Genomic DNA, 17865 nt, shown 5'->3' with positions numbered 1-17865 from the left:
GGTGGGCGCCAAGAGAGACTTTGGAGACTAGGAAAAACTTTAAATTGTTTGATTGGCTGTTCCGTAACGGTTTCCAGTGTTTTACCGCAAAAATCCCGTGGTAATAAAATCCGAAGTCCCCAGAGTCTCTCCTGGTGACCTTACCGCTGGCCAAAGAGCCTGAGGACTCTGGGTACGAGATTGACATGAAATGTAACAAGCTGATTGCGGCGTTACTTTTGGGCTGGAACGCAACTGTGATTCCGTAAAATATAATAGGAATATCAGGCTATATTCACGCTAGTATTGCACTGCTTGTAACTTGGTACACAGACAATGAGAAATTGGCTATTGCTCATATCTGAGCAGATTAAGGTTACCCTATACCTTCAGAGGTGTCTCGCGTTCAAGCGATGTAGCGGTGATGTAGCGCGGCCAGTTTAAACTGTAAAAAAAACTAAACCCATATATAAAATTAAGGCTTATATTATAGATCTGGTTATTAAACTATACCAATAATTTTGAAATAAAATGAATGGCCGAATGTTTAGCACTGTTTTCTCGAATAATTTTTTTTTTTTTTACTTAGAGGAGACACTTTAAAGAGCTAAAACTCAACGGGAATTTCTTCGTTTGCCTTCATATTTGGACAGTAGCTAGTTTAACATATAAACAACAAAAAAGTGTCTGCGAATCTTTTCTTTCAAAATATATATTTTTTTTTTTGGAGAGCGATTTTTGTACGATAACTCCACATTTTTTTTATCCTATTTCGAAAATGTACTGTAACTTTTCATTGCAATTGAATGTGGCAAAACGCAGACACTTTGGGTCCGGAAACTGAGGAGCAAATTAAATTACCGAAAAATTAAATGCGCTTTGACTTGTAGCTTTCAAGAGGCGATTTGGACGCTTGCATTTAGAGGTCGTGAAAAATTGGATAAACTTTATTTCAAAATTCTTGGTATAGTTTGTTTAATAGCCAGCTCTATGAGCTTTAATTTGATAGAAGGGTTCAGGTATCTACAGTTTAAGCCGCACGCGCTACATCGCTTGGACGCGAGACACCTCTAAAGGTATATGGTCATAACTGTCAGCTAAGTGTCCGCATAGATATGCACTACTAACACCTCCCACGTAGATCAAGGAGAGAACCTGTCGGCCCCAGCGGCTACCCATGCCCCCCCCCCCCTCCCCCTCCATCCCCCCTTAACCCTCTGGGCAAGATTGTTCGAAAGCCGATTAACGCTAATCCTTCGAGGTACACTCAGCAGTGTGTCGCCAGTACCCATTGATATACCTAAGTAAAGAGAGAACAGTGGGGAAATTTAGTTCCCTGTCTAAGGAAATAACACATAAAGGCTAAGAACAACAAAGCCTCGACCACCGACCTTCCAATTTTCCGATCGTGTCTGATGGAAAATGTGATGCACCTTACCTCACCGCACCATTCACGTACCAAAATCGTTATATTTCAGGCCCGTAGCAAGGCTAAAACAACTGAGGGGGCTTACCAAAATGGTGAACCAAAATAACCCCCGCCCCCCCCCCCCCCCCCTCCCCCTTGACTCAAAAACAGACTGATTTGGGAGTTTAAAGCCGCCGATACACGTTGAAACTTTTGGCTAAAACTTGTGTGCAACGGCGCTGCGAAACAACTTTCAGCAGGCGTTGCACCGTATAACATGGTCGGTTTCGTGAAACTTTTTCGAACTTCCGTTGCGAGACAAGTTTCACGAAAAGTAGAACCGCTTTCTCCTTCTGCAACGGCTCGCAACGGTCGCAGTGGTGAAAAAACAAGAAATTCAACCGTGTAACACCACTTCGTGAAACTGGTCTCGTTCGCCGTTGCACACAAGTTTCAGCTAAAAGTTTTAACGTGTAACAGCGGCTTAAGATGCAACGAGAACATAAAAAAAACCCCAGCAGATTTAGTAAGTAAAACAATAACTTTGCACCTGGATCACACTCTTACGTACATGTTTTGGCCTTTTCTTTAACGTGGACTACTACGTGAAGTTTCCTAATTTCACGTTTGCAGGAGGACGTAGACAAACGACGACAAATGTTTCTTTCTGTTTTTAAATTTGGAATCGGACAGTAAGAATCCGACTTCAGGAGAATTTTTTTTCTCTGGTCTTGAGGACATATTTGTGTGGCTTTTTTGTGTGACAACGCAGAAACACTAAATTGTTATAAACTAAGGACATTTGTATTGCTTAAAATGAGCGTATGTCTTAGAAAACAAGTAGCTTATTTCGACAGCTTTCACGGCTTCAGATTGGTTGATTTCAATCCATTTTGATTCTTATTTCCGATTTACAAGGTAGGAGTGCCTGTTAGCGAAGGAAACTGACAGGTAGTAAACAGACTATTAAAGGTTGTGAAAAGGCACTTGCAGCGTCAGAATTCAACATTAATTTGTTTTAATTATATATTTTTGGGCACATTGCTTTTTAACTTCCAAAAATTCTGGGGGAGCTCAAGCCCCCCTGCCCCTCCCCCCGCTACGGACCTGTATTTAGAGTTTCAGGGAGGGCGGTTTTAGTGGACGTTTCTTTTCTTTTTTTATTTATTTATTTATTTATTTATTTATTTTTTAATTTTTTTTTTTTTGGAGGGGGAGGGGGTGGCAGAAGCAACTTAAAGTAGAAAATACCATTCATTTAAAAAGCTACCTAAAAATACACATGATTTCCTTCCCAAATCGGTAACCCTACACTTTCTAAGATCACAAACCATGCAGTAGCGAAGTATTGTGCAGCTTACATTCAGTTTTGTTTCTAGTGGTATATACCGCTGTCACTAATCGCAAACCTGAGCTAATGTTCATTTGTCAAGTGGAGTGGTAAAACGCGACGGAGTTTATCCCTAGATTCAAATCGTAGAAATTCATAAAGGTGAGTGAGAAAAACTGTTAAAGTTGCCATTTAGTGACAAGTTATAGACGGTGAGACTTCAGATCGTAGACAGCAGAATTATGGCCTGAATTTTACTCGGTGGCAATGGCTGCTTTGTGTCTGGACTATCTTCACATTGCCACGAGTATTTGTCATATTTGCCTTATTTTATATGAAAGACCACAGCTACTATGGGAAAACTGGCTCGGCAATTTCGGTTTTACTTCAGTGGAACCAGATACCAGAGTCGAGGGCTTGCTCATTTGTGCAGGATATTATAAGGATTGGAAGGTCAAAATAGCCGCTCAGGACTTTATCCAGTGGATAAATCGCTATCCAGCGATGTAAATGTATTCCAGACAACGCTTTTGGCAAGTTTTCCACACAATCCCATGCTTAAATTAGACATACGCTTCTACTCTATACACAAATTATAAGGCTATGGGGATATTCTTGCACTAATTTATCTGCCGCATAGCGACCTATCCAGTGGATAAAATTATCCGCTCTTTGAACAACCGGGGCCAAATGAATTTATATTCATCTTTCGACGGGAATCGATGTCGGCAAATACTGCAGGTGAGTTCTCACATTTGTTATTTATAATTATATTTATTTGTCCGTGCATGTCTTTGGGAGTCCTTGTCACCATTTCGTTTTTCCAAGTGAGGGAATACAGCTGCTACTTCGCGGGCTTAAGTCCTTTAATCTTACAGTTCAAGGTCCCTTGAGAGGCAGTTACCGTGAACAGGGGAAGAAATAGACCTTTATCACTCGGCGGTCATGCTGAGTCTCAGGGGAACAAAAAGCTTTGTTTTCGTACGACATGCCTCGGCCAGACGCAAATTCAGTGCGAGGCTTGCCGTGCAAAACAAAGGTTTTTATTCTCCTGAGACTCAACATGGCCATCGTGTGTTGTTCCAGTAGCACTCTTAATTCCAGTGTATCCTAACTGCGTTTGAATGCCTTTGCATACAATGAGATGTAATCTTTACAGTCAGATCAAACGTTCGACTCCTGGGTATGCCTTTATCACTACCTGAGTAATACACCTGATCGACAGTCCAATCCAATATATCAGTATAGGCGCAGAAAATTACGCACTCTTAAAAAAAACTGACAAAAAATTGTTTTAGAGCCTTTGCGTTACTGTAATAACAGCACTGTATGCACCAAGAACGAATAACGACAGCCCAAAGAAAGACAAAGAAGATAAATTATTAGCAATGCAATAAGCGGGAGAAAAGAGTGGGTGAGGGTAGGGGGACGGATATGTTTCTGACATCATATTTTCCTCGATATACTTTTTTTTTTCTTTTTCGTCAGCGACTATCGTTTTCACGTGCTGTTTATTGGTAAAACACTTTCTGGCCACTTTTAATAGCTAGGGTTATGGGTTAAAGCTGTGGATGTAACAGGAGAAGATGACTCGCCAGTACAGCGGGTAATGTATGTGGCCATACCTTTTCTAGTTAGGGCAGGTAGTGCATTTGAGGCACATAGACTCTCCCTCTTGTTTGGAAAACACCTATGAACAATATGTTCAACGCGTCTGCAATTAGAGGTGCCTTGTCAGTCTCTGGCGGCTTTCAGGTCATCTCAAAAGGGACGCATTACCCGTAACTATTGGGAAATTCATCATAAAGGGCTTTAGCAGACTACAAATGAAGTTTCCAATTAAGTTATCGTCATTCTAAGGTCTTAACGTTTTACAACACCCAGTTTAGATTAGGTTCGGACTATAAATTAACTTGTGACAATTTAAGGCGTTGGCCTGCCATAAACGAAGGAGAATGAACTGTTCGACAGTGTCCGCGTGTAGGTTATTACCGGGTAAAATTGAAATTCAAAGGGGTATATGTAGATATAACAACGACGTGGTCATCATTCTCATCCGCCTTCCTTCCTCAAAAACACAGAAATATTTACTCAACAAGAAAGTAGTTGAATCATGATTATATTTGAAGTACACATTACGTATATAGTAATACACGTCTATTACAGTGATAAAAAATTTAAAAGTTACATTGTCTATTCCTAGTAAAAAATAATCAACGCTTAAGGTAGATAATTGCGTGGATTGAACACCATACAAACCTTCTTATTGCCCTACTTCTTTTTTTTTTTTTTTTTTCTTATTAACCCGGAAAAGGTATTTATGTAGCCTTTTATTTACGAAAGCCCGTCATCGAATTCTAGGGAGTCGCAATATGCTTGCATTACTCTATTAAAATGCCTATCGTTGATCCTATATCTGGACTCCTTTTTTTTTCGGTCTTCAGTGGCCCGGAAATCCACCTCTTCGATCTTTAACACTGAGAGTAATAAGGCTATAGAAGCGAAGCTTGGAGGAAGCAAAGTAAGTGCATGAATCATCCCTCTTCTGGTCTCTAAAAAGAGGTTGGATGTCACATGATCTTTGCTTCGCCTCTTTGGATTTCTGGGTTTCCCGAAAGAAAAAAAAAAAACAACACAAAAATTGTAGTTAAAAAGTAAGGTACCGTAAATGCAAATATTATGATTTCTGACAACTTTTGGTTACCTCAAAGTCCTGAAGAATAGTGACCTACCATGCCAGACAATTCCAAAGCAATTTCTGGAAAACTAAACAAGTTTGGTGGTATTTTCACAAACTATTAAAATATTACTAAGCTAAGTACGAGCAGAACCGTACAACAGACTTTCCTCTCTTGGTCTTGTTAAGAGCGGCTGCATACTGATATATAACTCGAGGCAGCTGTTGTTACATACAATGCTTGTCAAAAGATCCTGACACTACACAAAGTGCAGTCCAGTAGTCATTTTTTGATCCTATCTATCTTATCGCCGGGCGCTTCCGACTTTTTTAAGCAAACAATATTATTATAATGAAGGAAATTAAACAAAACAAAAAATAGGCGATCAAATGGGATTTTTTCCCCCTACAAAACCATGCGCTAAAATGAAAACTCATGCATTCCTTGCTCTACGGAGTAAGGAAATAATCTAAGCGGAGATCTAGAAACGAGTGACAGAGTAATATCGTTAACTTGTATAATTTTAGGATTGGTTATTATTTTATATTACCTAAAAGCAATAAAAAATAATAACCAATACTAATATTATACTCTAACCATATGTGTACTCAAAAGGCCCCTTGCCTTGCCCCTTGTAGTTTGAGTTTTCAAAAAAAATATAACAATTTACAAGGTGGCCATGTTGGACGGCGTGGCGGCTAAAACTCCAACTTGATGTCATTTTGCTAAATGTCTGTCAGTGATGCTCAACTTTTTGTTAGCAATACCAAGCACATTTCAAACATTTTTTTTTTGTCTTTGCTGTTGTTGCTTTTTTGCAAAGGGTTGATATTCATGCATAAAAAAAACCAAACTATTCTGGCCACGTGACCTGTTGGAAAGTTAGTAATATTTTTACACTTAACTAATTTGGGGTATCAGCCTCAAATTCCCCCTTGAGCGTAGAAAATTGGGTGTGGGTTTGGCGGAGAGGAAATGGCAACACAACTAGTGCCTGTTATTTTCAGTAGCTGTCTGGTTATCATTTACAACTTTTTCTTGTGCTGGTGGGAATCGATGTTAGGATCACAGTAGATCACAGTTTCTTTTTAGTGAAATGTGTTTTTGCGTAAAACGAAACTATAAAAAGAGAAAAAGCAGCAAAGGTGTCGTGGTAGATCATATTGTGCACGTATAGAGTGGAAAACTTGTTATTGTTTATGACGATTTTTTTTTTCATTGGAACGCTATTAACGCCTATCAAAGGGTAAACAGTAAAATGTTATCAAAATATTGTAACAATGCAAACACGCGATGGTCCGTAAACCTTCTCCGCCTCCTCTCCTTACCATCCCACACCCATGTCATACTACTTTTTGGGTTTGGTTTGGGTTTTCCTAGTTAGTGTGTTGTCAGTTTTTAAAACAACATCAAGTTTGCATGTGGAAACTATAAACAGAAACATGGCATACAGTTGTTTCTTTTACCCCGATGTGCTCATCAAAGACACCCAAAACTCACTCATGGTGTATAACCTAAGCGTGAAATATAAAACTAAAGAGTGCATTATTCTAGCTTCTTGGCGTTTAAAACTGATTTCATGGTCCTAAAAGGAGTCTTCCTTTTCGATCATGTCATCTTCCTGGATATAAGCGTTTCTCCTGCTCATTTGCTCATCTTGGGTGGCGTACATATCTCCGACCTTGTTTCGGTTCATGAATCGCCTTGCAATGCGATACTTGACAAAGAGAACAGCCAGTGCTATGATGGCAATCAGGCCAGCTCCACTTGCACCAGCTATACCACCAATCAGGGCGGATTGCTTTTCGGTGTCTAGGAATGTGAAAAGAAGCGCAGAGAAAGTCAAACGAATGTTGAATTAACGTCTAAAAATTTTCTGATTTCAAAAGAGGCGGAACCCGAAATTTTGACCCAAGAATATTTGGGCACCCTTGTGCTTGACCATCAAGCAAATAAATAGAGTTGTACATGTTTGGATGTTTGGTCTACGAAGTGCTGTGGATCAAGAACAAAAGACCGAAACTGAACACGCAAGCGGATTCCATTCGCGCGAGACTCTTTACCTGAATGCTTTCATGCTAATTTTTTTCTCACTTTCAATACCTATAAATATGGATTTCCGTTATTTCCATTTTACTCATTTGACAATGACGATATGAAGTCGCCGAAACGTCATGCTGTTTTACTATCGTTAATTTTCTTGTTGAAATATTTATTTATTATCTATGTTATTCGTAATTGCTACAGCATAGTGATATGTATTACACGGATACTTTGAAAATGCTTATGTAATGCACCAAACAATGGATTACACTCATCGCTTCCTAGTGAAAGGTACATGTTACGCCAGTAGGCCGGATATACGTCGATATAATCTAACTAATTTACCTCCAGTTTGTCGTTTCTCTTTGATCATTATTTGACCGCTTGATAGAACTTTCGTGGTTGTGCTTTCCACTTGTTTTGACTCATCACGGGTCACGCCTCTTCTCTTTCTCTTTCTGTTACTCAAGCAACTCCTGCTGCATCTGCAAATAGTTGGGTTGTTGATTGAGATAATGCAACATTACCATCACTTGCCACGTTTATGTTTTTTTTTTTTTTTTTTTTTTTTTTTCATTGTTATCGTGAGAGTACTATTGTATTGGCATAATATTGGCACGAGCTTGAACATAGCACGGCGTTTAGTTTTGCGATCATACGCACCCTGTATTTCCTAAAGCACGAGAAGAAGAAGAAGAAGAAGAAGAAGAAGAAGAAGAAGAAGAAGAAGAAGAAGAAGAAGAAGAAGAAGAATAGGGGAGCGGAAGAAAAAAAGAATAAACAGAAATAAATTGAATAATTGCTATTGATGTTTTTATTAAACAGAAATAGTAAATCGATAAATAAACAAAGAAAAAAAACAATTATTTAACTAATTAATTGATAAAAACGCAATCGTAACTTACCTGGAGTTGGGTGAGTTGGGTAGACAGGCCAACACCTCACAATGCAAATAAACCGTGTCGTAATCGTTGAAGAATCGGAATGCTCTGATTTTGAACCGCTGGAAATTTCGCAAGGGATCGTAGCTGTAATCCAGAGTTGTATCACTCGGGCATCTGTTGATGAACATTGTACTGGCTAGTGAATCAAAGGCTATAAGATTTTAACCTATTTTATTCATTGTGGGCAATGAAGTAAGTACAACGGTAAGTACATGAGGGAATTATTTTGCTAGCACAGATCAGATTAACGAGTTTGCTCTTTTGAGAACAGAGATTTCGTGTGAAAACATAAGTTCAGCCAATCTAACGGCACAAGGACAGTGCTCATTTTGTTATCCGACGATATCGAGTCTTAATATAATAGCAATTCAGAAGCGTATCGACTTTCTCGCCTTGAATTGACCGCATTTCTCACTGTGTCATGTTCTGTTTACCTTGTCACAGTCAACTTCATTTTTGCTTTCCTTAGGAGTAAGCCATATAATTACAGAGTCCCCTAGAAACGCTCATATCAACTCGTTGGAAACGCCAGGGCGAAGAGCAAGGAGGGTAACTGAACATTATGCACGCGGAAATTAACACTAAGAGTCGATTTATTTTTTTCCCTAGCTTGCTAATAAGATAATTGGTCGTTATTTTCAATTTTTTTTTTCCGTTTGTTGCAGGCCTCTTCTTGCATGTATGCTCGGCTCACAAAAAAGAGAAAAAAAAAATACCAGGGTGCAATTAGGCCTGGTCTTCAAGTAGTCGCTTTTAGTATTTGACTTGTATTAACTTTACAACCGCCCTTTCAAAACTGAAGGCGGTTGTTAGATTGACGCCGAGAATTTCTTAATCAAATCAGTCTCCGCAAAAAAAAAAAAAAAGGTTTGAATTTGGAAAAGAAGGCGAATTCCTTAAACACACTCTTTATCAGTGTACTCTAAGAAGGCCAATTTAGGCATCATATCTAATATTGGTTGCATGAACGCTAGTTTCCGTTACTACATTAATGAGTTTAGTGAAAATGATATATTTGGCCACAGTAACAAAATAGGCTACTTAACCACACACTTCTGCTGGGAGAGTGCTTTTTTGTTGATGTAGACCTGGTACTGCTCTAAAAAGACATAGCCTGTTAGAATCCAATCTCGATTATATCTTTAAACTTAAAATTGAAAAGGTGCAAACTAACATTACCATTAAAATGCACGAAGCAGTCTCTTCTCTCTTCACTGAAGATGGTCAGTTTCGATACCAACTAACCCTCTTATACGACTCTTTTGATATCCCTTTTGATATTCTACCTACCCATTCTGTATAATGTTGTATTGAGGCCACGAATGAAAACTTCCACCTTTGGTAGCCCGGCAGTTCTCCGCCATTATCACCAGGTCAGCACTGGACTCCACACTGTACTCCATGTATAAATACTCGTTCAGAGACACTTGCAATGGGTAGTCATTAGCAGTGTAAGGTATGGCATACGCATCACTCCTGTAGACGTCCATTTTGAAAGTAAAATTTCCATATCCCTCTATAATATGAAAATGCCAAAAAGAATAAGAAGAATACTAAGGCAGGAGAAGACGAAAAGTCGCAGATAAAGAGGAACTTATGGGGTAACCGTGTTTCCACCATTATATTCCTCAGAGTTATTATAAGAAAATAAGTTGGGCCCCTTCCTTCATAACTTCGGAAGTATAAGCGACTACATCAAATTTTCAAATATTAAAAATAAAAAAGCTATTTAGCTTCAAAGCTGCCGTGGCTACTCTCCCCCTCTCCCCCCCACCCCCACCCCCCCCCCCCCCTTCTTACCCGGTGTAGATAGGGTTAAGCACTCGCACTATTTTAAAGATATAAAAGAAATTTAAGGTGACGAGTAAGGGACTCCTTAGACCGGATTTAAATGAGGGTTAATTTTGGAGTGAAAATCCTTCATCATGGTTGAGTTTCATCGATGATATTTGACTTGTTTGCTTTGTGTTTCGGTGCACGTTTCTATGGTACCTTATGTGCTACATCATTTGGTGATCTCAGAATCACGAAAAAGCCGTCTTCAAGTCATTTTCGGGTATTTTGAGATGCTTGTAATAGATAATATAAGTGAGATTTTGCTGTTGCCCTTTAATATCAAACTAAAATAGAATTAGATAGTCACACAAAATAAACAATAGTGCATACTTTCTTGGCCTTTATAAACGTTTCTGCGAGCTGTGAAGCTGACAGCTACAAAATCCCTTCTTCGATAGCTGCAGTAAAATGGCAGTCTGATGTCGTGCGTTCGAGTGATGACATTATCAGTGATAACCGCATCCACACGGATCTCATTCCAGAAGATTAAAGTCTCTTGTGTTTCGTTTGTCAACGTTCCACAGCCATTTAAAGGAGTATTGATTATTAAGTGGGTAGCATCTTGTGTTGCCCTGCCAAAGAGAAATATAAATGAATGAACAAAATTAAGCTAAACAGGATTTATGAATAGTATCACACAACCTAATGAATGTGACGGTTGGTCAGGGTTATCGGCGCTCTAGCATTTGTCTCTTGTTCTGCCTACTTTACTCGTTTGACACATACCGCACATTGAACCCCATTCAAAGTGCATGTATAGTACTTTATTTTGGACAGATTCATTCATTTTACTTCCCTGTATACATTATGTGTACTTATCACCCTATTAAAGGAAATCACTGACTTCGTTCTTTTTATAAAAATATCATAAACGGGGATATAAAACACAAACCAACAGAAATGGTAGGACCCAGGAAAATTGAAATATTTGAGTTACATCGACGGAATGACACAGGACTGGTACAGGAACTGATATCATACATTGTATCAGTTTTAAAAGAGCAGACTTTAAACTGAAAGATGGATTGAGTTTTAGTTTAAATCTACTGGTGTTCTATCACGGACGCCGTTCTCTGATTGGCTACGCTACTCGCTATCTATTCTGTGATAGATGGTGAGTAGCGGTTTTTACCAAAATGGCGGCCACTTCGTCGCGTTTTCGAAGTGTCTATGAGGAGGATTTGGTTAATTTACTTGTTAAGTTTTGAACGAGTGGTAGATTTATACTAAAACAATTAGATTATTCGCTCTCGATTTCTATGCATGATCTGATTCGGGCTGCGCCCTCATCAGCTATCACGCGATAGAAATCTCGAGCTCATATTCTAATTAACAATTAGATTATGAGCTCGAGATTTCTATCGCGTGATAGTTGATGAGGGCGAAGCCCGAATCAACTATCACGCATAGAAATCGAGAGCGAATAATCTAATTGTTTTAGTATAAATCTACTAGTCGTTCAAAACTAAACAAGTAAATTATCTATTTCCTCATCGCAGACACTTCGAAAACGCGAAGAAGCGAGCGCCATTTTGTTGAAAATCGCTACTCACTATCTATCACAGAATAGATAGCGAGTAGCGTAGCCAATCAGAGAACGGCATTCGTGATAGAACACTAGTAGATTTATACTAATTGTTAATTAGAAGGTAAGACGTTGATCTTAACGGAACAAACATAAATAAACTTGTTTAAGTTTCACCTGGGCGCTTTCCCTTTAGCCAATATTTTTAGTTCAACTGTGCTCGCGGATCAGACGGAACAAACGGACGACTTTTGGAGGTACTCGGCTTTAATTCGTTTCAACCGGTTGGAACAGAAATTTCCGTCCATTTGCACAAAATTGGCCATTATCCCGACCAACAACAGTCCTAAAGCACCCAGGCTGAGTAGCATCAGACATCTTTCTTTAAGGACGGTACCTATTATTGTTACTGCGCATACGTTCTGTGCATCTCGAGATACTCGGTTTTCCTATGAGTAGTGCCTACTACTACAGGGATATTTTTGTGCGCCTTAGAACTATGCGGAGAAAGCAGAACTTAGCAAGTGATTTTGGTAACCATTCACCAGTTTCAGAGATAATAAAGCTTCAATTTGGAATAAAGTGCCGAAAATTGCTTTGTATTTTGCTGCTTTTTAGAATAATTGTTGCTTAGTTATCTCTACAACATGCGTGGTTACCCCCAATTTTCTTTTTGGATTTCAATAGCCGCTACTACTTGTCCCGCATAGTGATAAACTGCGCAAAAATACTTCGCAATTAGTAGGCACCGTCCTTAAGAAGTTTCTGATGAGAATCAGAGTTACCTGCATGACGAATAGCGTAAATGAAGGTTCCTGACGTCAAAGAAAGGGAAAGTTTCTTTTTCTAACAAGACCGTCATGTTGTTCGTATCACATGTAACAGTCACGCCAGGTTCTGAAATAAGAGTAAGTAAATTAAGAGTAAGAGAAAGTTTAATTTGTGAAAACAATGGAACACGATTTCTGGATAGTTTTAGAAATCAAACAAAAAACTTTGAGTGACCTTGGCCCTGTACAGATTGGTGCTCATGCAATCATTACAGTCAACTGAAACCTCGTTAATTCCTGTCAATATATACGACGCGTTTTTATGGCCATTGGGTTGCACTTTTGTTTCTTTCAATTCACTGCTTTTATAAAACCGCATTTAGCGGCACTTACTTACCAGCACATGTCAAATTGTTGGAGGCCATAGTTGTTCCTTCGGGGCAGCCACAGTAAAATGATCCGGGAATATTGTAGCAATGATGACTGCAGCCACCGTTTTGAGTAGAGCATTCGTTAACGTCTGCGAAAAAAAAATCGTGATGTTAGCTTGTTATATACTACCTTTATTTCAAAGATCAGTAATATTACAAAGCTTTCCCGCCCAACGCTAATAAAGGAGGGGGGTATTGGGCGGGAGGGGGGGAGGGTGAGGGTGGGTCACAAAGCCTAATCTTAACCATAATTTTGTGGTAAATGGAGCTACACAACTTCATTATTATAACTCCCAATCTAATGAAATTGTTTTACCTGATCGAGGGCTAGACAACCACAGAGTGTTCATAAAGAAGGGAAGTTTGGAAAAAGAGTGTTTTTGATACTGATAAGATTAACAGCAAAAAAAAAAAAAAGAAGAAATAAATAAATCAACAACCTATCGCTTAATTGTGGATCACGCATGTGCCCGCTAAATACAGACAACAAAAATCGTTTCTTGTTTGATTTTCTTTGTTATGACCGGATTACGTAACGCGTGGTTGAAATGGACTTCAAATCAGTTTGTTTCTGGAATCGAACAATTTTACTCTCTGCATTGGTTCTACACCTCCAAACAATTATGCAAAATGAATGTTAAAGATAAAGTGAATAAATGTTTCATTGGCTTCTCGAACCTCAAATAAGCGTTTTCTTCAATTGTATCATAGGTTATCTGACTTGTACGCGAAAATATCTCACCGACGCACGATTTTCCATCGGAAGCCAGTTGATATCCTCTGACACATGAACAGCTGTAGCTGCCGGGAGTGTTCCTGCAGGTTTGATCACAGTCTGCTGGCAAGTGCAATTGGAAGTCTCGAGGAATTGGCAGCGCGATAGAACTATACTGTAGATAACGGCTCGAGGACATTGACGATGAGGTGGTGGGGACAATTTGACCGGCTGTAAGAGAAATATAAAATACAGGTAACTAAAGTATTTTATGACAAAAGAGATTAATCTACGTTGAAAAGTTGAACAACGGCTTCAAAAAACAGACAAAGCAAAAACAACCAAAAAGATTATTCAGTAGGATACATGTGGCTGATTGTCTTTTATGCCCAAATAACATAAGTAGTGGATTACTTGCCCCGGAAAACAGCTACAACTAGCCAGCTAGTCGAGGCGGAGCAAGACGAACACAAGAAAATGACAAGTGCAAACTACTTACACTCTAATTTTTTTTATAGTAATACAGGTTTTTAGTTATGTGCGGTTACGAGCTTGATTTTGAGGGTATGTTTACGTTCCATGAGACCGTGTTACATGTTTATATAACAAAATTTAAAAGATAAATAAAGATTTAAAGGAAGAAAAAAAATCACATTCTTACCAGAGCTAAAAACTGATTCTACCGGAGTCGATGCTAGAAGCAAAACAAAAAGTAAATAAATAATTAGTCAATGAATAAACAAATAAAAGTAAATATTACGCAACGGACGGTTTGGAGCATAAAACATTGCACTTGTGCATGAAATCAGAGAAAAGCCAGTAAGCATATTTCGACACAAGCAAATTCAGCGGAACAAAGAATAAAACAAAGAAATAATAACAATAATAATAATAATAATAATAATAATAATAATAATAATAATAATAATAATAATAATAATAATAATAATAATAATAATAATAATAATTATAATAATAATAATAAATATAATAGGATTTTTATGATTAGAAGTTCGGAGGTTAATTGTAAATTTGTAATTTGTAATTTGGTCGTTACATTGATTGGCTACGGCTGGCCGCCCAATCATTGTTCAGGTAATCTGGACATCCAGAATTTTTTACTGCCTATAATAATAATTACTTCGTGAGAGGCTAGCCATAAAACAATAAGACTGAAAAAGAAACTGGACTGCTACTTATCCTTCTAGTATTTCTCTAAAGTTTTCTTATCTGATTTTCTTTACAATGTAGGCTATAAGAGGAATAGCATTTTGGCTTGACAGTCGGTTTCCATTACACTGCGTATAGAAGAAAATGTAACAGAAAGGTAACCAAAACACGCTGTAGTCTTTCCTGGTATATTATTTAGGATGTCGTTCAGCTTACATTAGATGGAAAATCACTAAAAGCCCCTTGTTAAACCCAACTAAAAGCCAAAATAAAAGCGAAAAACCCCTGAAATATTTGAGGGAACTAAGGGTACTTTCAAGTTAGATTTTAAAACACGAAGAGTAAATATGTCAAACTAAAGAAAGCCACTTATACTTACCGGATACAGACAGTGATTTAGAAGCTGACTCTGAAAAGTAAGTAAAGAAGCAACGTTAATTTTACTAAAAAAGGCAGTATTGTTTTTAAAATCTATATCGAATTGAAAGTTAATCGCCCTTGCTTAGATCTTGTTTTGTTAGCCCTCTGGTTTGTTACAAAGAGGTCAGTTATTTTTACGTTCTCTGTTAAAACACGATAAATGAAAAACATGTATCAAACTAACGAAATACCACTTATACTTACCGGAGACAGAACGTGATTTGGAAGCTGACACTGAAAAGTAAGTAATTTAAAACAGGGTTAATTTAAAATAAAGAGAAGAAAGATTCTGGCAGTTAGTATGCGACTTTTCAGTTCAGGCTTTCTTTTCGGAACTGCTTAAGTTGCGTGCCATTATTGCGTACGATCTTTCTTCTATTTAATCTATCATCCGCAGTTCAAATTCATGTTTCATATACTCATATTCAAAGTTAATTTTGATGGAATAATTTAAGCCTGGTGGATGAATAAGAATGATATACTATTATGTAAGTGACACAGGGATACGAGGAAAAAAATCTGAGTGCTCCTATCAGGCTAGGCGTCGAACCTAAGAGCTACAGGAGGCCGGCGTGGGAGCTAAGACCTAAGTGCCTGTGTCACTTACTGAATGATACATCATTCTTAAGGTTAATTTTACTCAAAACGACAGGGTTAATTCCATATCGAAAGTGAATCGCATTTGCTTAGGCCTTGTTTCGCGAGGCTCTGTGGCTGGTTACAAAGAGGGTAATTTTACGTTCTGGGAAGACACGATAAACGAAGAGTACATATATCGAACTAACGGAAGTTACTTTATACTTACCGGATGGAGAAAGTGATTTGGAAGCCGACACTGAAAAGTAAGTACAAAAGCAACGTTAATTTTACTTAAAATGACATTTTTTTTTCTATTAATTCAATATCTTAAGTGAATCGCACTCGCTTGGGTCTTGTTTCTATCGCTGGTTTTAAAAGGGAGTAATTTTACGTTCTGTGAAAAAACGATAAACCAAGAGTGCATATATCACACTAATGGAAGCCACTTATACTTACCAGAGAAAGAAATTGATTTAGAAGCTGACACTGAAAAGTAAGTACAAAAACATACTTAGTTTTACTCTTAAGGACAGTTTTTTTTTTTAATAAATCAATATGGTAGTGAATTGCACTTGCTTGAGTCTTGTTTCGTTATGTCCTGTATTTGGCTATGAAGAAAGAAGATCAAGCTAATCATTCTTTAGCCAAGTAGGAAGAAAGCACGCCGTTAAAGCCACCTTCTAGCGCTTCCCTCAGATTATATGTATTGCCTACTTCCTTCTTGATTGTTAAGAGCGATAACTTTAGATCTGGTTTAAACACTAGAGATAATGCTCATATAGAGTGTTTTCACTTGACGTCACGGCGGCCATGTTGGTGTCCCAAACTAAACCCCTAGGAATTGGACTCTATTTTCATGCAAATACTTTCTTTTGTTTCAGTAAACCAATATGGCCGGTAGTCACGTGAATGAAAACGCTCCATATAATACAAACTGATATGATTGGTATCGTCTCTTCACAATATTAATGAGATGATAAAAGGGGCAAGAATTACGTGAAAGCCAGCAAGCTAATAATGATAAAATAATACGTTTATTTTGTTGCTTTTTCTTTTTTTTTTTTTTTTTTTAATTTTTACTATTATTATATTATTATTATTTTTTTTTTTCATGATTCACTTATTTTCCCAAAGGATAAGCATACAGTACTTTTAATTGTATTTGATGTTCACTGCACTCTTACGTTGCGTACGTGCGCTCCATGTAGAAGCAAAAACAACAACAAATTCTTACCGGAAACAGAAAGCGAATTAGAAGGTGTAACTGATAAGGTTGTTGCTGCGAGTAAATAATAACAAAACATGTTAATTTTATATATCTGATTAATTTTAATTTAAGTAAGGAGTAAGTTGTGTTTTTGTTTTAGTATCACTGCAAATGATTACAAAAACGGTTACAGTTATGCCTGTCAGTCATAACTAAAACCAAAAGTAATTATGGAATTTACAAATTCGTTATTTTTTATGGTTTGAGTTCCGGTTTCAGGTATGCACTTGAACTCCCATTGATTCATTGAGTTTTTAAGTCCGTTTCGATCTGGTTATCGCACTGCTGATGACCTTCCCTTAAACAACCAGATGATCGCCGAAGGGTGACGCAAAACTATGCCGTTTAACACTCTGTAGCTATTTCTCAAATGGATTAAGCCGTTGCATTTATACATGTTTTGTCCATAAGCCCGAATTGTTCCTGTATTGCAGGCTATAGCGAGGTGAAGTTAAGACATGAAACCCAGTTATTCTTACTAAAGATCGACAGCACACTAGAAGCTGATCTTGATGAAGTCGTTCCTGAAAGTAAATGGCAAACATAAATGCATGTTAATAACACCTAATAGATTGGCTTTGAGTGGGTGTCAGTAAAACGCGGGCTCGGGGTCATTTTTTTTCTTTTTTTTTTTTCTTTTTTTTTTTGAACATCACAGGTCTTTTGTGGGTCAAATAAGGATTAAACGCAATATAAAAAAAGTTAAGTCTCTAAAGCTTACTAGCTTAGGATAGGTCATCGGTGACAACACTCGATGCAGTTCCGTATTC

General features: G+C 37.9%; 1 protein-coding gene across 2 annotated transcripts in view; it reads right to left on the bottom strand.

The window, feature by feature from the left end:
- Window positions 1–4820: 4820 nt before the first annotated feature.
- The window catches only part of LOC146488324 (scavenger receptor cysteine-rich domain-containing protein DMBT1-like), a 63216-nt gene continuing 50171 nt past the window's right edge, over window positions 4821–17865 (bottom strand). For both annotated transcript variants that reach the window (XM_085123474.1, XM_085123481.1), the window contains 15 exons: window positions 17575–17619; window positions 17063–17107; window positions 16285–16314; window positions 16055–16084; window positions 15454–15483; window positions 15209–15238; window positions 14321–14353; window positions 13687–13890; window positions 12911–13033; window positions 12529–12640; window positions 10549–10790; window positions 9673–9898; window positions 8344–8496; window positions 7784–7923; window positions 4821–7207 (listed from right to left, as the gene is read on the bottom strand). In XM_085123474.1, coding sequence (XP_084979600.1) covers window positions 6981–7207; window positions 7784–7923; window positions 8344–8496; window positions 9673–9898; window positions 10549–10790; window positions 12529–12640; window positions 12911–13033; window positions 13687–13890; window positions 14321–14353; window positions 15209–15238; window positions 15454–15483; window positions 16055–16084; window positions 16285–16314; window positions 17063–17107; window positions 17575–17619 — 1670 coding nt within the window. In that variant the 3' untranslated portion in view covers window positions 4821–6980. The remainder of the gene's footprint in view (window positions 7208–7783; window positions 7924–8343; window positions 8497–9672; window positions 9899–10548; window positions 10791–12528; window positions 12641–12910; window positions 13034–13686; window positions 13891–14320; window positions 14354–15208; window positions 15239–15453; window positions 15484–16054; window positions 16085–16284; window positions 16315–17062; window positions 17108–17574; window positions 17620–17865) is intronic.

The sequence above is a fragment of the Pavona decussata genome, unplaced genomic scaffold, assembly GCF_977016875.1.
Source record: "Pavona decussata unplaced genomic scaffold, jaPavDecu1.1 SCAFFOLD_11, whole genome shotgun sequence".
In the NCBI taxonomy this organism is placed as follows: domain Eukaryota; kingdom Metazoa; phylum Cnidaria; class Anthozoa; order Scleractinia; family Agariciidae; genus Pavona; species Pavona decussata.
This window is presented reverse-complemented; position numbering and strand designations above follow the sequence as displayed.